A 23,107-nucleotide genomic window follows, 5' to 3' on the forward strand; every position below is an offset into this window, starting at 1 on the left:
GATATACAGAAAATAAATGACTTCATTTGTGCTTTCAAATATTTGGTTTTTAATTGTCCTTCGTGCAAAGAATACTTGTTTGTGCATGATGAGCAATAAGATAACTTGTTCTAAAAAAACAGAACTAAATAGGTGAATGGAAAATTGAATTTGGACAACGACAGTGTTCATGATTTTGCCTTTACTAATATGAGTTTGAACTAAAACAATCAAGCTGCGAGAAGATTTAAAAAAAAGATTTAAAAAATATATATTTACCCTTTATTAGCGGAGTTAGCGTTTGTCATTTAGTTCAAACTGTGTATTTTATGTGTAACTAGGAAAATACTGGCATGAGGCTTCGAGGTGTAAATGAGAAATGATTGAGGCCTTGTCAGTTACCCTTTTTTGTCGCTGATTGGTTGGTTGGTTGTCGGGCGCGGTGGTTTCTCGCAAATCAAATTAAATCCAAAAGTTGGTCGGGAAATGAACAAACGAGTAATTTGTGATTTCCAACTTCGTTCTTTTGTTTATTTTTATACAAGTACAATCTATTATTTGAGTAATAGTGACACACAAAAAACCTTTAGCCTTTAAGAAATCCTTGAAGCAGAATTGCATTCTTCTGCTTTTCAGTGCAGCTGAGCAAACTAAACATGAAAGAAAATAAAAACTCTTTAAAGGTTGACAGCTTGAATATATGTGGAAAATCTCAAAATCTAGCTGAAAGCCTTTGCTCTATTTGCAAAGTGATTGTTTTATTTCATATCCATTGTGGGGGAGTAGAAAGGCAAAATGATGACCCATCATGTTACCCAAAGAATTCCAAGCTGTGTATCTTTCTCTTCCTGACATTCATGTATGTTTTGTATGATCTAAGTTCACGTGACATTCAGCAATCCCACTGAAATGATGTTCACTTTTATCGGCTTCTAATGACATTTGCAAAGGAAAAATGAGAATTGTTAAACTGGAGGCAAGCCTGCTTTTGGTTTCCACGTCTACACAACATACAGTATGGCATCGTCAACAAAGTACAATCCAACAGCAACGACTTGCATAAACATTTCAAACACTATAAAAGTCATTTCAAAGGAAAGGGAATCGTGAATCAGCACTAATGTAGTGCATAAAAGCATTTTCTTTTGTTTATTCTCCGAAAAAAGGCTGGTTACACAAAAAAGGTTGTGACATTTCCTTGATAAATTTCCAACAAGGATGAGAAAAGGGTTCCATGTTCAGTCTCTGTATGTCATGAATTTTTAATATGTCCATTAAGAGACAACCACATCTCCGTTTGGTCCTTCTGATTTTCAGCAAACATATACACGATCATAAAATAAAACTAAAAATGTTTCAGCTTTTGCAAGCTGTGATGATTTCAGGTTTGCAAGCCAGCCTGCAGCGCTGCCTCCATGTTGCGACTTTGACTTCTCAGGCTCTTCTTTCGAGGAGCAATTTACTATGTGTGAGTGTGTCATTCAACAGCGAATGTTATTTGTGCGACTCTGTCGGAGTACCTCGGTCCGTTCGTACCGCCTGAATGAGTCTGGCCAAAAGGCGGTGGAGGCCATTTGTATGGAGAACACCAATGTGGTTACATATCTATGTCACCATCATAGGCCAAGGTCAAAGGCTTCTGTGGCGGAGGTGTTGTCCTGGTCATTTTGGCTGGTTTACTATTAAAAAAAAAACAAAAACAAAACAGGTGTAAACAAGACAAGCTGACATTGCTTCTGATTTGTCGCTTCAAGGCAACCTGACATGATATCAATCTTTGTGCAGAGTTGTATTACGTGATAGCAAAGTAGTGGCAAAATGTTGAGAGGTGTATAAGTCATCCCCGACAGCATGAAGAGCAGATGTGACTGTTTACATCTACGATGTGTGCGTGCATGCAGCTGAGTTTTTCTGGAGGGGGGGGGGGGGGGGGGGGTGTTGAGCAAATAACATGCTACATACCAGACCATGAACGAGAATGCAATAATGAAGAGTATTAAGATGAATCCAACCACAGTCACAGCGTAAACCCACAGCTTTACTCTTCCATCTGTGCAATAAAAGTCAACTTTTAGTTATTCATACTCGATGAGAAAACATTCAAATATTGCTCTCGTGATTTCAAATGAAGAATTAGCTTCAGCGTCCGTTAACTCATCCTTCTGCAGTGTCACGGTTCAACTATTTTTACAGCATATAATGACAGACCCGGTGGAAACACTGAACTACGATAACTGGCTTCGAGATTCAAGCTCTAGTCAAAAGTAATGATCTTGGGCACGGGGTCAAAGCATTACAGATCATTTCCAGTTCAGTACCTGGGCCCACGGGTCGTAAGGTCCACTCTGTGAGACGGTCTCGGGCCCGGGATGGTTTTAATCTTCCCGAGTTGGTTTTCACGTCAGCTTTCTTATTGGTGTATGTGCCCGGTGTTCGAGTACAGTAGTCCAGGAAGCCGTGGATGGTCATCACTTCGGTGTAACCCTTCTCACAACCACATACCCCACTCTGCATGGTGACCGGTGAGGGAGCAGCACGGTAAATATAATCACTGAGTCAACGCACATACGGCATAATTTTTATATTTAGGGTTTAAATTCTTTATTGGGCTCAGCTTTGGTTCAGTCTTGTAGTAGCGTAAAAGCTACTGCGAGGGGCAGTAAAACTTCAAACTTTCCTCACATCTCCTTGATTGCCTTTTGATTTGTATGCAGCTCCCGAACCTTCTCTACCTGCGTGTAGTTGCATCCTGCCATCCAGCCTGAATTTATATAGTTACATTCTACGGCTTCAAAATGCTACATGTCGTCATTCAATGTCCATTTGAAAGAAAGCACCATGGCAGGAAAGTGGTAAGATGAGACAGGAATTGATCTCAGTTGTGTGATCTTACCGACGTGCAGTGTGAGAAGGGCTTGGTGCACGGTGGATGGCAGTGCCGAATCATGCTCGGTCTTTTTTGGGGGAAACATCCTCCTAAAGGAGAAGAGGGGGGGTAAAAAAAGGGTTTCACTTCAATGCCTGGGCTCATCGATCACTAAATTAATGTAGTGTCAGCACTGATTAATGGGCTTAGTTGCCTATCAGGGTCCATGATCAATCTGCGAACATTTTAATTCCAACCTGGAAAATTACATGTCAAAATATCAAAGAGTGTCGGGCTTCCTCTCCAGAGGGAGGTTATTCCTCCCGGGCTCATATTTGCCAGAAACATTTCCTTTAAAGCGATAAGATCACATTCAGGTTCTATTTACAGCACACGGAGCTCACCCTAAGCCTCCAGTCCCATAGCACTGCTACCTTTGTTCCATTTCTCTTCGCCTGCTTTTCTTCCCACACATACAAATGCATGATTATATTTATATGGATTGAAAGTCTCCCAGCTCAGCCTCTGGCTTATTGATTACTTATGCTAAGAGTGAGCGGAGGAATCAATAAAGGCCGCACTGAGAATAGGCACATCAGATAAGGTGGTAAATTCAACTAGAGCAGTATACTAAAATTCATCTTCTCATGTGCGATGTGTGAGACGTGTTGGCACCGCGGGACATATTTTTCTACTATCAGCTAGTATTTCGAAATGAATGCGTCGGATTCTGATGGAGAGGATTAAATATTGCCGTTTGCAAAAAAAAAAAAAAATCCCACATACATTATCCATCAAATGGGGGTACACAAGCTAATAAATAATGTTGGATATTTTGTTTTTTGGTCTTTTCATGAGTGAAAAAATTTACACTTTGTGGCCACTATGCTGCAGCTCAGTTTTAGGTTGTTGCCAAACATTTTTTTAAAGCCGAGGCATGCGTCTAAAGCAGGAATTATCAACCGGTGGGCCGCGGCCCTCCAGTGGTCCGTGGCGGTATTGCAGGCGGTCCGCACAATTGGAAATGGAAAAATAATTTTTTAAAAGAAAATTGATTCATTATTTCGACTTGGTTTACTTTCCTTCTAATTTTGTGAATCATTTACCCATCCAAATTATGTCAAATGTATATGAGCTTCCCAAAATAAATAAATAGCCTGTATAGGTCTATCCTCCTTCGCAAAATCAAATCATATTCCACTGGTCCCCGAGTTGAGATATTGTCCACTGTAAAAAATGTCTCATCTTTTACAGTTGAAAAACATTCTAGCACAAAACCTTCATCATGCATATTGATGCACTTGCATCTCACCAATGTGAGGCGTGTAAAAACAGAACTAGGACACTTGTGTCCCTTGCATCAACACGGACATAGTGCACAGATCTCCACATTCATGAGCAGCTCTGCATATTTGTATAAGAATGCAACTTCCAGACCCATCTGGTATGATAAGCTGACAGTGCTCACCTGTGACAATGACACCATCCGAACGCTGACACCACACTGCTCTCTCATTATTGTTCCATCCTCCTGTTCTCCACTGGTAACTGTAGCACTGGCCTCCTGCAGCAGAAGCAGATGATGCTCATTAGCAGCTCGTATCGACCATTCAGTGGCGTTGTTAGACTACGATAGACATTTACCGCACAGGATAAGACATAATGCGGATGGAGGAAAAAGAGGTACTATTTACCACTCCGTAAGGATTACGGGGAAATGGGATGGCTGGAATTGGTTGGAACTGAATTAGAGACGGCCTGTTTTTTTTTTCCTAAGTACATTTTTGCTGGAGGCAAAGTCTGGTGAACAAAACGTGGAACTATTCAAGTCAGTTTCATCAATTAAAAAACAACAGGATTAAAGATCAGACCATTGTGATAAGACAAATTTGGCAAGAGGAGAATGTGGCATTAAATGAAATGCCAAGTACTTTGACAAGTGGTTTTAAAAGTGGATAATTAGTGAGGGAATAAAAAGCCTGTGGTTTATTCTGAATATCAACGTACGAGCAGGAAAAGGGCAAGCCTATTTAACAAAACACAGAGAAACTGCACTTAGAACTGCGTGACTCAATGAGTCCCCAAAACTAAACTCATGGAAAATAAATACACACAGTACATCTGTAAAGTCCAACGGGTCAAGCAGTAACCTAATGAGCCATCCTCAATATTTCATTAAAATTGGATACACGACGGAGCAGTGATGACCTTTCGATGCTTCGAATTCTGACCTTTTAATAATGCCCTGTAACACTCAATTTTTTTTAATGCGACATTAATATGACAAACCCATCATTAATATCACCACTGCATATCTAGATATGCTATATTTTCATTTAACCTTTTTGCATTAGTTTAATAAACACTGAAAACAATAATTACACAAAGCTGTGAAATCTGTTGCGATGGCTAATTGAGGTACAAACTAATATTTGTTAATAGTCACACGTATGTAACTTTATTTTGAAGCACCTATTGTTTTATTTCAAACATCCATTCTTTTTTTTGGATGGGGATAATGGGATTTTATAAGCACGGCAAAAATCTTGTCAGTTCAGCTATTGAATATATTTGTAGATGAGTCAGAGCTCTGTGATTCATGCATTCAGCTTGTTCTTGTCATATAAAGTATTTTTCTTATCCACTGCCTCTTTTAACAGTGTGTTGCAGCTTTTTGTTCACTCAGTGCTTTAAAAATAAAAGTTCAAATTCCCTACATGAATATCAAAATGGAGACCATGGTGCAGCAGTCACAGAGTGAGTTTCGGTGTCACCAGTTCGCTGTTACCTTTACATGGCTGTGTCTCAAAGACTTGCTGTGGGCAACTGTCTTGGTTCTGGGTGACTTGAATGATCACCGCTCTGGAACGGGTTTGGCGTCCTGTGCTTTCAAAGCTCCGCCCCTCCACACAAGTCAATTGGCAAGAGCTCCAAGATGACCACTCAGCCAAATGGCAGTCACCTGAAGATAGAAAAATGGGAAAAAACACATTACTGGCATGCACACATTAGTCATTACCATAATCAGATGATGTTTCAACACACACGGTGGCTGGCAAGCAATATTTCAGGAATCATTTTGTAGGCCTTCCCCTGACAGTGCCTGCTACATATAATAGCAAAAACTACTTCTACACATCTGTGAGTGATACCAACGAACAAATTACTCACAGCCCAGTGGGTACTCAGAGAAAATAGCCCAACCGCCGTCGTATATTACATTAACTTATAACTCGATAGCCAGTAGTGAAATGTGTCTCGCGAGGGAGCGTCAAATTAATTTGATTTGGAGAGACATTTTTAGTGGAGTAAACCAGTTGATATTTTTGGTCACGCTACAAATAGCACATGAGCACTTTGTTCCCTGAAGGGCAAACAAGAAAAGGCCCAATAATCCTTGATGGGGTCATTTTGCAGTAATAAATAAATAAATAAATAAATAAATAAATAAACAAACAAATAAATAAATAAAATGCATAGACACACACACACACACATATGAGGCTCTACAGGGATTGAAGGGTTTTATGTTTTAAATTGTTTTAAACAGCAACACAAAAAGTTATTGATGGAATTAACACAGCAGGTTAAAAATGCAAAACACAAGTTATTACTTTTCTAAGTTTTGCTCTTTTTACACATAAATGTTAATGTAAATGTAGCTTAACATTCACACTCCTTTGGTTGGTTCCCTTTTCACAGTATGAAATACTTCTGCATCTCTAAAAGTTAAAGTAACAGCTAAATGGATGGTTCAATCAAAGCGAGAGGATTAAAATCAGACGCAGTTATCTTTTTTACGGCTAATGTCAGCATACAGCTCAGTTGGAGCACTTGAAGGGCTGTTGCAAGGGCTCTTGACGATGTGATGACGAGTAATAGCATATTTAAGCTTATTTGACCCTTGTGACTTGGCGTGTTATCCTGCTGAGAGTATTCATCAGAAGAAGGTAAATGGTAGTATTAAGTGATACAATTGGCATGAGCGTAGTTTGAATGACAGCTCATACCAAAAGCAGACCAAACATTGCTTGGCTTCAACAAAACATGTTTTTAACCAACAAGTGGAGAAAACAAGCTTGTTGTGCGTATTTTGTTGTTGTTGTGACACTGGGAAGTATAAAACAACACAACAAAGCTTTTTGATGGCAACATAAAAATCTGACTAAAAACACGCTATGAGCGACGTTGACTCACCGCATAATCTCAGATGACCGTCAAGCTTTTTATATATGCAGTTCCTCGTTCTGATCACGAAACACGCTTTGGATTAACGACCGTGGCTCATACGCTATTTATATCATACATTTACGTACATGCGCTGTAATGGCTATCTATTCTTGTATGGCTTTCAATATGTTGCCATTTTCTCTCTCTCGCGAATGTCACACACTGATCTTTTTCTTTGACATAAAAGCTGAACCGATCATCAAATCCATCCATTTTTCGTTATTGTCGCATTTCATGTTGTCATTGTGCGGTCAACAACATCAATTTTGTGTGCACTGTGTCTTGCTGTCACTCTTTTTACACAGCATACCTAATAAGGTCAAGCATGGTCGAGGAAGAATGGATGCAATTTGTCAAAGAGACATTCTCTGAAAGTCGGCTATGCTGATTTATTTAGCAAGTGAACCTCAAGTTCGGTTCCATGGCCAACTTAGGTAGATGAGTGACAATATTAGCTTTCATCTTAGAGTATTCTGTAGTTTTTCACTGTATAAGGGCTTGACTTATAGCGATTTTCTTGTAGAAATGTGCCATGGGGGAAGCCATAGTGTCGTGCAGTGACACAGTTACATTCATTTGAAGAGCCTTTTCCCCGGCTGCGGCAATTCTCACCAACTGACACACAATCACATCAAATGCTCCTGATCCTGAGCTGAAGCTTGCGGCACCAGTGTGTTGAGTGAGGAGGAATTAAGGGAAACATCAGAGGCGCACAGCATGATGGTACATCTTCAGAGAAAACAAGAGGCTCTGGGTCGGAAGCTGGCGGCCACATGATCATCATAAATATATTTGATCGTATTGGAACAAATGAGGCCAAGCCTTATATTTTTGATCCATTGTATCTGTTCTGTGGTGTAAAAATAAGCTTGCATAGCTCAAATAAAGAGCTTGTGGAGAGATGACATAAATGTCCGGCTGGAAATAATGATTTGTTACTCTGTATTGGTTATTGATTTTGCAAAAAGATAACATGCAGGCAATAAGTCATTTTGGAGTGAAGAAATTGGTATGCGTGTTTTAAAAATCCACCTAGCAAGGAATACTAGTAAGATTAACAGAAATGAGTTACTAGGCAGAATTAAAAGGCCATTATATGACACACTCACACATAAATCCAGGAGCCAGCAGTGGCATCTATCCATGAAATAATTAGTCAGATGTTTTATCAGTGTAGCAAGACTGCATTAGTAAATAATGTGGTTAGTCGTGCAAGTGTGAGGATACTTTTTGACACGACCAGTTGTAGATAAATAGGTAATGAGCTACTGCAGAAGTTTATTGACTTGGCAATAGCAGCTGTTTTCAACAGCAGCTGAAATGTCAATGAGTTGGAGGTGATGGATGCCAGCAAATGGATGCATGTGCGAGTATTGACGATGTGGCATGTAAATCAGGGAAATAATTATTGGTGTTATGAGTGTGAAATGAATGCATAATACATAATTCATGCAGGCAAAAAATAATTACTGTAAAGAGAGAGCGGTGGAAAGCTCTTCATCGCTTGTAAATTATGTTGATACATTTCAACGGAATATGGGTGTTTTAAACAAAGGCAGGTTTACCTTGACAGGGAACAAAGCAGGACTGCTCCACATCCTGTTGGATTTCCTGCCTCAGTTTCTCGCCACAAAATTTCTCTGCCACTGGCAGAGGAGGAGACTCGGTGGGGTTGCCCTTGTGAGTGACACACGATAGGTTTCTTCTCCGAAGCCCCTCGCCACAGTCTGCGCCCTGCATGTACCAAAAGCAGGTCTAAGTTGTGGCGCGATTTGGGTGGGTGATCAAAGCACAGCAGACAGGCTTTGCTATGTGTGGTGGATTTCATCATATTACATTCATAAATATGACCATATCATCGGTTGAATCCTCGTAATCATCACAAATCCCTTCACTCTCAATATCTGCAAGTAGAGTTCTTGCGGTTCCTTAGAAATTTCATTTGCATGTGCCAATATCCTGGACAGACTGCAGCAAGTGAGTCTGCACCTCACATGTACTGAATTTTAAGCCAATGAGGGTAGCCGCGTTGATTGACCGTGAATCAAGTTGACTGTGTTCACACCCACAACGGCGCAGGTGTCCCTTTCTAACTGGCTATGTCTATAAAATTCAGACTTCACTTTGTACGAGACACGTGTTGTATTCATACCTCTATGGCACACGGGGACCAGTCGCTGAGCAGCCACATGTAGCAAGGACTTATGGGACATGGCCTTGTCTGGATGAGCTGGTTGGGACAAGGCCGACCTTCCTCGTGAGCCTCCCGCAACGTTCTCCGGGTTCGCACGGATCGCCCTGCAGAGCACACGTAGAATTCCCACAGTAGAATCAATCTACTTGTCAACACGGCAAAGTGATAAACAATTAAAAAGTCGGCTTCATGCGCTAAAATAATTCACACGCCGAGCACCGTGAAATGGGCGTCTAAAATTGACATAATGCATATTCAGAAGAAAGAAGGCAGCTGTGCCCACGCTTTTCCCTCTCGACACATTTTGCCAGAGACAAAGAGGAATTAGTTCAACAGCACTTTTCTTCTGTTTCATCATTAATGCTCATGTCTAACACAAGTGTTTCGTGCGGGGGACTCATTAATAATTTGTGAGTGTGAAAGTTAGGGAAATGGCTGAAAAGAAAGGAGTGGCCCGAGAGGCTCTGCTAGTTTCAGAACAGTTCAGCATCTGAGCGTGACCTTCATCAGTGGTGCGGTCAAGACGGGGGGAGAAACAAGAACATTTGTTGTTATTGCTGATCATCACACCCTGAAACAGAGATGACAAAAATCCCTCGCCGAGAGCGACGGACCGGCCAGTAGCGGCGACCGAGCTCTGAGTTTTACATCCTCAGCTGCAACATGCTTGGCTGGGAACGTCTTAGAGCAGAGGGGGTGAGAGGCAAGAGCAACCAATGTCAAATTAAAATTAATGAACTTAGGAAGATGCCAGTGAGTCTTTCCAATTAAAAGAATAACAAGGTTTCTCTCCCACATATTGGCTTTAGGAAGTTCTGGCAAACCATACGTGGATCCGGGTTCAAATCATTACCTCGTGGATAATGCATGAGCTCATAAAACATCTCTTTCAAAGGAAGCCACAGGTTGGTGATCCCTAATTGCATTTTTGAAACCACCCTGCATGGATCTGATATATATTTTATTTGGTCCCTCTAAATTATTAAAAGCGCTTATCCTGTTATGGGTCAGGTGAGCTGTATAAAATTGAGATGAAATCAACCTGCTGTTCTTTCACGATGACCTCTGAGAGCAAATTTGTATGTGGCGGTTACAAATGGCAAAACACGGTTGCAAAAAAACGCCCTCGCTGTCTTGAAGGAGGCATCGCCTTAATTTTTCATAGTTTAATATATTAAAATATATTCGTGCAGGATAGCAGAGTAGAGGGGATAATGAAGCCTTGCAAATGTGATCAGCAGTGTCAGTCCATCAAGTTGTCATTCCCACTGGGTTAGGTGAAATTTGTTTTTGTTATTTTACCTTGGCTGCCAAATGCGAGCATTGTCCCCATGGCGACCAATCAGAGAGGACACAGCTGACCAGACAGTGACATTTTTATCTAATTTTTTTTTCAAATTATTTAGATAAACGTTCAAAAGTTTTTCAAACATTTTTGTTCAATTATTTTTTTCAATTTTCATTATTATTTTTTTTACCTTGGCTGCCACAGGTATGCGAGCATTGTCCCCACGGCGACCAATCAGAAAGGACACAGCTGACCGGACAGTCGACCACGCAGCTCTCCACCAACTTCCAGTCCTTGATCAGTCCAAGCTGTGCGACAGAAGGGAGCAGCAGAATTCATACTCGCCGCCAATTAAACATTCAAACACACTTTATGTAAAATACACTTTTCAAACTTCCCGTTGAGGCTCATAAATCCTTTCAATTTTTTCGTGCTACACAATGTATGAGAAATGAACAGTGCATTTGGGACCGAGAGGCGTTTACAATTTATTTTAAACACACCGCCGAGAAAAGCAGAGGCTGCTGCAGATAATTTAGCTAGAGACCAAATTGCCTCATGAAACATGAATTGATGCAATATCTATAAATTATTGAAAGCCCGAACACCGTGTTTGTTTGAAACAAAGGGGACAGAGGTACAAATGTTGCTCACGCTGATCTTCATGTGAAATGAATGCAAATGGGGCAATTTTATGTATGTGTACATATTACACTGGTCAAGTTTTCGAATTCAAGATGCAAGTAAAATTTTCACATTTTTTTTTTTTGCACAGAAAAATTACACGAAAAACCGATAGATACATTTTTAAAACCAGCAACAAAATACATTTAGTTAATTTCTGATTCATATTTCCTATTGACCAACTCTTCTCCTACCTGCTCACACTTTTGCAAGTCCACAATCTTCCCATCGCTACGGACGCAGTCGAGAAGTCGTTGCCTGACACCTCCGCCACAGATGGCATTTTCACTTAGCCGACATACACTCCATTCTGCAATACACGCGTACACACTTTGAATAAAAAAAATGCATGCAAAAGCACGTATGCAGTATTGTAAAGGGGAAAAAAAAATCCAAGGCAATCTTTTGTTTTATTGCCTTGGCGATGACTACAATGTCTTTGACATTCGGCAAGGCTGAAAAGTTTCTATGCCTGTAAATATTCATTCTGGTCACTGTACTCTCGGGCCATTGGGTCGATGGCAGCAGAACTGTTCTGCTCGTCTATACCAGTGATTCTCCACTGCTGGCTTGGAAAATGTACTATTTTCAAAGTTATCGTGTTAATCTGTAGATTCTTAATCACATGTAGGTTATTAAAATATAATATATACATAATGACGTCAAATTAAATTTCTTACTGAAGCATTCAGTTTAGTTTAACTACTTGGCGAAAACAACATCATACGGGTCCCCAGCGTGACAACAGTTTGGAACCACTGAGCTAGAAGATGTTTCGTCTCACAAGGCTAGACAGAACAGCTGGACGAGCCTCGGTGCTTGGTGTGGAATCCAAAGTATTTATCGTCCAAGTTGGAGGCACGACCCGGCAACAAAAAGAGTAGCACTCTTTTGGGATGCAACACAACGGTCATTAAGCTCATTGGAGAGAGGCCGGCGCCGGCCAACAACAGTTGTTTAGATGGAATCGCCCTCTTGAATATTCCGTTCAGTTGTAACAATGGTCATGGAGGTTATTGGTTAGAGGCTAAATATTGGTGCCATTTGGAAGCGATAAAAGTACTTAACTGTAATCCAATTGAAAATACTAGACTGTCATATTTTTGTTTAGCAGGCAACTTCCTTGAAATTCTTATTTCTTGGCTCTTTTTGTGCAAAATCAATGAGAGTAATGTGAAGCTATTGGTAATTCCAGAATTTTGAGACTGCTGTAAATTAATATTATTATTGCAGATAGATATAGTCAATGGATAAATGAGACAGCTTTTTGGAATCAAAAGTTCAGCCGTGTTGCATAGCAACACAGACGTACATAAAGAAGTCAGAGTACAGACGTACAAAGAAAATCTGCCTACCTGAGACGCGGTATTGATAAGTGAAACAGGAGCTGTTGAGGATACAACTTTCTGACTGCACAATTTCCGGACAGGCTGCACTTCCCACGGCAGGGAGGCGGAGGATATGTCTGCTCCGGTTTCTCTCTGAACCTCGGTCACACTGCTGCTTGTGCAGAGAAGAAAGCAAAAAACAAACAAGCGTATAAGAAATAACGACAGCACTTGACTTAAGTTGGATGCTATATGTTCAATGCTCAGTACTTTCTGAATAAAAATAAAATAAAAATAAAAATAATGTTTTGTGATTAGTTAAAAAAATACAGTATACACCTGTTTACACCCAAAAACTCTTATTTGAGTAAACTCAATTTTACATTTGACTTTTCCATAAACCGTTCTTCTCTCTATCAAGAGCGAATGCATGTATGATGGCAATGAGCAACCAATTAAAAGCAGCACACTCTAAATCTGTCACCAGTAAACCAAGTGACTTAATCAAACACGGAATATGGCAAACCTGCTCGGAAAGTCTCTGAGGGAGATTGGCCAGTGAAAACCTTTGCTTCAAGGTTTATTCTCCACTGTGGTCCTGATTCATCAAAACCTGCACTTCAATCACTGTCACCTCCTAATGAGGCTCATCACTGGGAGCCTCATTAATCAACAGCAGTTTTCACACCAACTGTCATTGAAACGAACAAATCCATTTGTACATGACAGCACCACATCTGGCATTTTTTGTTTTGTTGTTGACAGATTAAAAGCTTTCAATGAATACGCACACTTGGTTTCTGAATACGCTGCAATAATTAAAGTCAAGTATGGCACAATTAGGCCGCAATGCATAAACAATGCCTTGTTAAAGTGCCACCGAACATTCTGTTGTTGCTTTTTACGTTTGTGTTCGTCACACGATGCTGCGTGTAATCAACATTCAGCTCATTTCACAGCCTGCATTTAAATAAAAATGAATACTAGTAATTTTGTGAATGCTTGAAAAGGATCCAATTACATCACAATGTGAGCTATATACTAAACCAAAACTAGCAGGGCATTATGTCAACTGAAGACTAAAAGCCTGGATGCATTTTAGACCAAATAGAAAAAGGGAAGCTATATACGTATTTTAGCAGGCCTGTTTTGTTCAAAATCAATAGCTCCAATGCTTTGTTGCAGAAGGAAGTCAATCCGCCTCAAGCTATATTTGTGTGTAGATTCATTTCCAGCTATTACACAGTCTAGTCAGCTCTTCATTTTTTATTGCATCATTCTTGGCTCCTCGACCTATGAAATCCAGGTTGGGAAGATGATGTCATAAGTTTTTGTTAAGTATTTAAAGGCTTTGGCGGTGGCTTAACGCAAGAGCTGAGTTTGATGGCACGGTTCATGGCTGTGGATCAATGACAATAATAAATTAGTGATTTTTGGGTGAATTAAATATGAATAGGATTATGGGGAGCTCTGTATTGGTGTGCAACAGTACATGCTAAAACTTATATTGCCTATAATGGCCTGCTTCCACCAAGACTAATATCCCACAGCTAAACAGAGCAGACAGTACATATTTGCAGCAATAAATGCAAGCTATAATGCGTAATATGGAATGGCTTGAAATGTTAATTTCATTCCAGACACCCAGAGAGAAGAGCATGATCTAATTCTATAGCTTATTATATTGCAAACATTTCCCTGATGTCTAATTAGAATGTAAATGTGTTGTTCAGTTTTTCAATGCGAGTATACATAATTACCCTATTACAAAAGATCCAACTCTAATAAATTCAATGTGTGCCCAAAGTCATTCTTTGGGGGACAAAGTACAGTGCAGTATTATTTTAATTGATCATTATGTGAATAAAACTGTAAGTTTCAATACAAAATATTGTTCATTTAAACAACATAGTGGTTAGCATTGCTGTGCTAAACAGCAATAATGTCCCTGAATTGCTGTAAAATACATTAAGCCATCTGAATGATCCAATAAAAAAGGAAATTTCGGTTCTTACCAGCGGGCAGTCGCTCCAAGGTTCCCAGGGTGACAAGACGCAGTCGTTGTGACAGGCCAGAAAGCAGACTTGGGCTCTGGGCGGCATTTCTTCTTGATCACATTGACTGTCCTCCACAGTACTGACCTCCCCGCTTGTTCCTTTCTTCACACACCTGCCCGAGCAGCAGATGTGGCTGTATTAGTAGTCCCCAAGGTACTCCTAACAAGGTCTTCCTGGATTACATCTACAAATTACTTTAGTGACTATACAGTTGGGTTTTTCATTGCCTCTTAGGTTCACTTACTTTTTTCAGAGATCAATTTGTAAAGCCAACTGAAATAGGAGTCCCCACTGATAAAACATGGTTTGGTTCAAGTAAAAAAAAAAAAAAAAAGTAAGAAATTGTGCTTAATGGGGAGATGTTTTTTTGTTTGATTATTTTCTAGCTGCCCTTGAGCAGTTATTCTCTGAAAAATGATTATGAAAATTAATTATGAATTAAAAGCATTGTTCTTTTTTCTTAAATAATTTTAGGATGCCTGAAACTAATGAATTGGATTTACATTAGAATGTGGCCTTGTTAAAAGTGCAGAGTCCCATAAATCCCCCAAATCTGTGCATATATTCAGAGTGGATCAGCACTGAACGGCTTTTGCCTATTTTAAGTAGCAGCCATTAGAAGGCAGCTGTTTGCGCTGAATGTTCTCTCTTGGCATAGAGAGCACCAGAACACGAGCCAATCCAACCAACCCCCTCGGGTCGGGTGTTGGCATTCCAACACTTTGCCAATGCTCACTCGCTCACTGACCTGATCTTGCGGCTTTGGACTCCCTCCCCACAGGATGGCGAGTCGCCCACAGTGTTGATGGTGCAAATGGACCAGGGCTCGATCTTCCATTGATATTTGCTGCACTCGCTGTGGCATGGCACTGCTTCATTTACCTGCACACACACACACAAGACAAAGACTCATTATGCAGTGAAAAGCCCAATGTGTGTCAAACAAAAGAAATGGACGCGCTAATATAGTATAGAATGTAAACACTCCCCCTTGACTACCCACAGAGAAAAAAAAGAGCAATTCCTGGAACGGCATATAGAAAAGTTATGGGCTTGTGTATTCTATTGAGATCAATAATAACTACACTTGCACATTAAGTTAAGGCAAGATTGGTTTCAAGCAATATAAAGAAGGCCAGAATGCAGTACGCCCATCCTACAAGTGCATTGAAAAACATTTGGCTCACTCATGGGTGAATTTGAGAGTGGCACGGTGAGCTGAAATGGATGATCATGGTAAAAAAAAAAAAAAAAACACCTCAGGCGAGGGTGAATGTTCCGCCTATTCACTCTCAGCCGACTGAGACAGCAAATCTGGAGCGTTGACGTAACAGACAGAAGAGCCAGCGCCAGGCTCCTGTAAACACGTTTACGCTCTAAACGTGTAATAGGCGGCTGCGGTGGAAGGTAGACTCCAGAGAATAATTTGGTGGCAAAGGCTCTGACAAGCTGTAGTAGGTGTGTGTGTGTGTGAGACTGTTGAGCTTTGCTTCCCCCTCCAGGCTGCACAGATGACCATTATACACCCTCATCATCGACCATCTGTCCCCGCAGATGCCCCTGTTGGGTAAAATGGGCAAATAGTCTCCTCATACTTTCTCCAAAATTTTTGTAGCACCAAGAAAAGATGACTTTCACCAATGTGAATCATTTGTGTGAAATCATGTCAACCACACAATACACAGACGGAGCAGAATCCTATAGAATATGTTCCCGAGTAGATGTGACATGACACATTTATAATCTTTTTTTCCACTGCAGATGGAAAATATAGAGTCTGGTCTAGACTGTCGACATTTTCTCTTTTACGTAGCTATTGAAATGACATACTCTTCAGATAAGCAATACACGGATGATATAAAGAACCAATGTCACTTGAAACTCACTCTGAAATGCTTTACCGGCTATTCAAAGTCCATCAAAGAGTTCTTTGGTAATGTCAGTCTGACTCCCTGAAATGGGAAAACAGCCAGAATATTGCCCTAAAATGGACGCCGCATAAATCCTTTCCACCCGGCTAGCGGTGCTCTCTGATAAAACTGTTGTTGTTTCTCTGGAGCAAAGACGGTTTGGGGTCGGCATGCAGTTTGTCTTCATTAGCTAAAGCAGAGTTTAAGTACAGAGTGAATGGAACTGACCTGAGCCTGCGTGGATGTCCATATTAGCAGTGCATGAAAAGCCCCAGGTTGGGAAGGGAAGAGAAGAACAATGATATGAGCATTAGTTTACTATCTTGCATGAATGCTGATTTTTGCCTCAAATTATGTCACATTTTAAAAAAAAGAAATACGCGTGGTCAAAACTTTTACAACTATTTTTTTCTTGATTGGAAGTCAAGAAGTTCAATGAATAGCTTGAAATTGTACAGGAGTTCTTTTTTTAAGTAAGGTTATCTAAAACGAAAAAATATTGGACATATTAAAATTATACAAATTAATGGAAAAATGTGAGTCTTCTAAAACCAGTCGTGTTTAATATTGTAATTTAAAACTGTGTGGACAAGCAGGATAAATATTTACCGCGTTTTATCATTCAATGAGGTGTCTTTATCATTTTATTTATTTATCCAAGCTCTTTATTTATGACCTGCCTACATGAGAGGCAAAATATGCAAAATACCTGACTGGAATGATTAAATCTGCAATTATCAAAGTGATGTGTTTGGCTGATCCTCAGTGCGGTTTTCTTTTAATATAGATGGTCACACATTTGAATATATTCTACACCAGCTTGAACGGAAAATGGAAAAACAACAACCGAAAATCAACTGGCCATTTAGAGATCATCACCAACTATTTGTTACTGCAATTGCCTCGCCCTTCAATTGTTTTCTTCTCTTTGCCCTTGCCTTTAAAAAGAGAATGTGACCGATTTAAAGCCCAAAATTGTCAAGCGATTCCAACAACACATTTGTGATTTGTGAAACTGCATCTCAAATCATCCAACTACCAGCAATTGTGAGGCTTCCTCAAAGGAAATGACAAAGCACCGTGTGTTCCTTTGGCAGGGCTTTTGAAGATCATGGCCCAACGGCATCTAACGGGGGTGAAGGGAAACATGCAGGTACGTTTAATGTGGCGCCACTAAGCAGCTAACGAGCCTGCAAAGTGTCGTGAACAATGCTCTTTTCACCCTTGTCAATGTTTGTTTGAAGCAGCTGAATGCAAACATAAAAAGGCATCGAGGAAAATATCTAAAAATAAATAAATAAATAAATAAATGACTTCATATATAATATATACATGTACGTATGTTGCGAATGTATGCTATTCAAGCCATCTTGGATAATTTGCAAAAGCACAAAGATGCCTTTTAAACTGCTGCAGTTGGTTGTGACAGTTGGGTAATAGTTGAGCCCAATGCTAAATAAAGTCGGAGAAATTAATTGAGGTGAAGACAGCGAGACAAGCCAGCATGCATGAGCATGTGTTTATCAGTGAATGTATGCACTGTTTGCAAACAAGATCATTAAAAATGTATCCGTTTTATCAGTGGCGAATACATCGCTAAGTGTTCCAACTGGGTGCATCATTACCAGTTGATGGTAATATTTACCTTCTATCGATGAAAATGAACAAAGAGCGAATATCATTCTGCAAGTTACCGTGATTTTTTTTTTCCCCTCTCACAAATGACCCTAGTGACATCACTAGACATGAGACACTGAATGACATCACAACAAATGAGATGACAAATGATGTCATACAACATTGCGCAAGCGATCCTGGTTGGAACGAGTGGAGATGCAAGAGCACACTGAGTGGAGACACGACATCAAAAATGAATGTACAGTGTGTTGTTAGGGTGACATTTTATTGTTTGCATCTTCGGTGAGTGCAAATTTTCAGTTGGATAATCAGTGTTCACTTTGCGGTGACAGCTGACATGACGTTCGGTTTCCCTTCAACTGCTAATGCGGATTGCTTGGTCAAATGTGAACGCCATCATCCGAGCCCCTTGTGTGCATCCAAAAACAAAAGTGCGCTTTGGGTCACTTGAGCTCACAGTGACGCTGAAAAATATTAAGGTGATTCACTTGGAGCAAGTGCTGTGTTGTTATTAGGGATGGGCGGAGTCATCCATGTTGTCAAGAGAAGAGTGAAACTATAACAGAAGCCCTTGGGAGAGTTTTTTTGGTGATTTGATTAAGAAATATTTCTGATAAAACTGCCACTATGACAGATTATCTCTTCAGGTACTGCCATTGTTTGCAAGCGTGTCAGTTTTTTTTGGCAGAAAACTGTTCGACTAAATCCACAGCTGGCACGTCCACTGGAAAGGTTTCATTGGAGCTTGGCAAGCCTGGAGCCCCGCTTAACCATTTTGCCAAGAGAGATTTCATATTGATAGTGGGCGCTCTGAATGTGTTCATATTAACATATGAATATATTATTACAAGTATGAATTTTAATACCACTTTTTTTTTCAGTACCAGGATGAGTACTAGCCACCGTATCCAATGGGAGTAAAGTACAAACAATGATTTGAACCTTGACAGAACCGTGTCAGACCTTGATCACAACACGCTGAGGCAGAAAGGAACAAACAGGCCCCCGAGATGGAGCGAGGGCCGAACCAGTGTGTTTTTGAACCTCCGGGACGTTCCGCTCCACAGGGTCAGTCACGTATAAGGTGATCGACCGTGACAAAACCTGACAGTTGAATATGGAGAGTAAAATTGCCATATTTCCAAAATGCGCCAGGTTTCAGGCAAACGAGGCTACTGTGGCCACAGGGAACATTGTGTAAACATAGCCTGGCATTTCTTTGTGAACAAAAGAAAGATGTTTTGCCCTTCAAGTTGTGTCACTGTGTGATTCCACCCAAAGATCAACTATACTGTTTCAAAGTAAGGCTTTAATCAAACGTGGACTCAAAATATCTCACCTCTTGAGAACTCTGTGTTTCCCAAAAAATGTCAAGGCCTCAGAAGGTGAAAGTCTTCCAAACTCAACTCACCAACTTACATCGGCCATTTCAAGAATGCAATAAGACTGACAAGTACTCAGCTGGGCTTCATTGATACGCTTCTGAGCTGAAATTCTGCGTTCATGTAAACCAAGGGTTTCATCAGATCTCCGGGAGGCTCCCTCCTGTGGAGCTCTGCAGTTGTGAAGCCTAATGTTGATTTCTCTCACTTTGGTTATCATCAAGTTTTTGACAGCGCTCAGTTCGGGTGGTCCACCATTTATGCATTCCTTCGCTTGCTGCCTTACAGTTTGTCACATCCAAAACCAACAGCCCAAAAAAAAAAAAGAAAAGAAAAATCACCCTTAAGAATAAACAACCTCTGACCATCAAATTCCAGATTACACAATGCAGTCATGCAACTTTCCTTTCTGAAATCAGCCCTCTCCTCATTTGTTACTTCTTACAATTGAAAACGACAGAAATGAACTTTGCAATTTTATCTTCGGTTACTTGCTATAATATCATGGCTCAAATGAATGATTAATAATCTCTCATGAACAACCCAATAACTTCAATCGTCTTTCTTTTAAATGTTTGGTATAGTGACCGTGAAGAAAACATGATGACAAATACGATGGATCTGACAAGCTTGGTTATGTAATCATGACCTTGAGAAGAGCATACAATAGCAAATGCCTGATTAATTCAAAGGTTGAAATTCATAAACAAGTCATCACTATTCTCGATGCTTTCATCTTGACATTCACTTACCATCCTCTCAACACGCCAAAGATTCCTGCTGCTTTGGCTCCTTCAGCTCCGCACATCAAGACATTTGATCTCACAACCAAACAGAAAACAAACTCGCATGACTCAAAATTGCCTGCTCATCAAAACCTTGAAAAAAAAAGACGACTAGTTGAATTATGAATCAGTCAAACTGGTCAAACCCAAACAGAATATACACTCAGCTGTTCAATATTTGTTTTCAGCGAAGCTCAGTGTATCACGTTCCACACGAGAGCAGTGGTCAAGCATAGCCCAAGCAAAATCTGCAGCAAGTACAATACCCAGCATGAAGTCAACCGACTTTACATCAGCCATCGGAAAAACGTCCGATTAAATTAAAATGACAAGTCACAATTTAAGGTTGCACCAAGCTGTTAATGTCTCATTCATGATGTATGAGCTGTCACCAAACTCAATAAAAAAAGATCAAAAAGCTATGTTTCATTTTTACTCAATACTGCAAAACAATATGATGTGATTACAAGTCAATTTGGACAATATAAGGAGCAGTCGATGACTGCATTCCGGAACAATAGAGCACAAAGAAACTCAACAAGCACCAATCAAGTCTTCAGAAATGAAGTTAGCGGACTGACGCAGCAACATTCCACCAAAACAGCGGGTGATGCAGTGAGATGATTAAGAAAAGTACCAACACCACAGTGGCAATTAAGTATTTTCCCATATGCATGCGTCAAATATCTAAAAAAAAAAAAAAAAAGCACACCCATTTTTTTGCATCAGAGGTGCAAATCCATGCAAGTGAAAAAATTAAATTGTTATTAAAATGACTAAACACAATTTTCTCACTATTACTTTGTTATCATGCTCTTGCTTGCAGTTTAATATTAGATGTTTGTTTTTGTTTGGACTAAAGAACTTACACTCGGACCAAACACTCATTTGCCGAGTGTGTATCGTTTCCTTCCCTCAAATTGCGTAGGATCCGTGAATATAAAGTCAAATATTCATTCCAAAAGTTAAAACAGCTGGACAAACTTCCTCCCGCACCGGTAAAGACTCATTGCCAAAGCACTCGTGGCTTTAAGTGCGAACATTATGCTCGCTAATTTCCATCCAGGCTCACGAATGGCTTGTACCCTACTCACAAAATTGCTCACATTTCCTAAGCTTCCATTACTGTTCACTGCAACCTGCTGCTTTTAAAACCTTAAAACACACTTTGCAGAATAAAGCCAATTTTATATGGCATTAAAACCCCTCACATTTCTGCTTCTGTATGTTCAAAGTGCCGCCATAAAGAGTTTATATTTGCACCCATAACCACATCACAGACATACGGTAGGTCGATCCTTAATAAACTTTTCTTTCAAACCTCAATGTCCCGATTAAACCCTCAACCCTCTTACTGTAAAGTGCTTCAGAGATTCTCAACCCTCAATCAACAAAGTATTATTATTGTTCACCCCCCCTGACCTGCACTACCCATCGACACATCAGAACAGTAAATGCAGAAGTGACACATTGAGTCGCTTCCCATCACTTTTGTTCAGTCAAGCATGGGACGATGTAATGGAATGGAATGTCGTAAATTTCATCTCTGTCAAGCCAGTCTCCTTTAGCCCTGATGGAGGCCAACCATCTGCTGGTGGGAATTTGACCATATTTGGTCCAGAGTTCACTTGACATAAACGAGGGATGGGGAGAAGAGAAGAGCCATTTAATGACTTGAATACATCAGCGGCTATACAAGCAGTTAAATATTAGTCCAAAACTTGGAACACCATTCACATTCACGGTGCTATCTTTCTGAACAGAATCGCTAAACTTGATTTAAGAAGACGCAGCTTAGCATGGAAAAAAAAAATCGTGACCTCCAACATTCGTTATTCTTGACAGCTGTTGCCTATTTGTTTATGCTCTTTAGCGCCACTGGAATTCAAATGAATCGATGCTAGCTGTTGAATTTTTAATGACATTTTGACATTTAACACCTTGCTCTCCACACTTACTACAACAGCGACTAAAAAGGGACTCATTTACTAAACTCAAGTGGAGCTTAGAGTATATTAGCTTTTTTTTAGCCACAACTGTGACAGATGTAACTGGCTTTACGAGGACCATTCGGAAGGTAACATTAACAGCAAGCCCTGTTGTAACCCTGAGATAAATCTGGGAGGGCTTTGGCAATAATGGGTGCCGGTTTAAGTGGCTGGGGTTATTTCAGGGCATTACAAGCTGGGCAGTAAAGACCTTGTTAACGGGTACTTAACCATCTGTACACAAATCTCTTCTCGCGGGTCGTGCCTCATCTCCATATTGACCTCCGCCAACTACAGTGGTCCAAAATCACTGTCGCGTAATGGCGGCGTTCATAAAACACATCTCCCCTTTAAACCAAGACCGACTAATATATGGGCAGTTCAGAACCACCTGCGTATAGAACAGCGGTGGACCCGTGAGCTGAACTGGATTTTTTTTTTTTTTTTTTTTAATGAACAGATGGGCTGATTTATAGGTAGATTCTGTTTTTATGTCAAGGATAGGTGAGGATGTAAACAGAAGCAACACAAGCTAGGCAACAACACCACAAGAAAATAAAACAGCTTTTTTTTTTTTTTTTTTTACAGAATCACAGCAATTTTCCTACAGATATGAGACCAGGGTTTAACTACAACTAGCATTGTGTACTGCATATGCAATTTGACTTCCAGTGGCGCCATGCAAATTAAATGTGTAATGGTGGTGAACACGAGTGGACCGCGACTGCAAATTGCCCTCATTTGCATTCAATAAACGAGAGCGTAGAAGATTGTGGAT

General features: G+C 40.2%; 1 protein-coding gene across 2 annotated transcripts in view; it reads right to left on the reverse strand.

The window, feature by feature from the left end:
- Positions 1-481: 481 nt before the first annotated feature.
- Positions 482-23,107, reverse strand: part of thsd7ba (thrombospondin, type I, domain containing 7Ba) — an 88,454-nt gene continuing 65,828 nt past the window's right edge. The window contains exons 18-30 of one of the 2 annotated variants that reach the window (XM_049727053.1): positions 15,375-15,508; positions 14,585-14,738; positions 12,597-12,741; positions 11,436-11,551; positions 10,748-10,865; positions 9,228-9,373; positions 8,641-8,809; positions 5,634-5,807; positions 4,314-4,409; positions 2,873-2,955; positions 2,298-2,487; positions 1,942-2,029; positions 482-1,658 (exon numbers count right to left, since the gene is read on the reverse strand). In XM_049727053.1, the coding sequence (XP_049583010.1) occupies positions 1,577-1,658; positions 1,942-2,029; positions 2,298-2,487; positions 2,873-2,955; positions 4,314-4,409; positions 5,634-5,807; positions 8,641-8,809; positions 9,228-9,373; positions 10,748-10,865; positions 11,436-11,551; positions 12,597-12,741; positions 14,585-14,738; positions 15,375-15,508 (1,695 nt within the window). In that variant the 3' untranslated portion in view covers positions 482-1,576. The other variant, XM_049727054.1, reaches the window with a different exon arrangement.

Source organism: Syngnathus scovelli, chromosome 8, assembly GCF_024217435.2.
Source record: "Syngnathus scovelli strain Florida chromosome 8, RoL_Ssco_1.2, whole genome shotgun sequence".
NCBI lineage: Eukaryota > Metazoa > Chordata > Actinopteri > Syngnathiformes > Syngnathidae > Syngnathus > Syngnathus scovelli.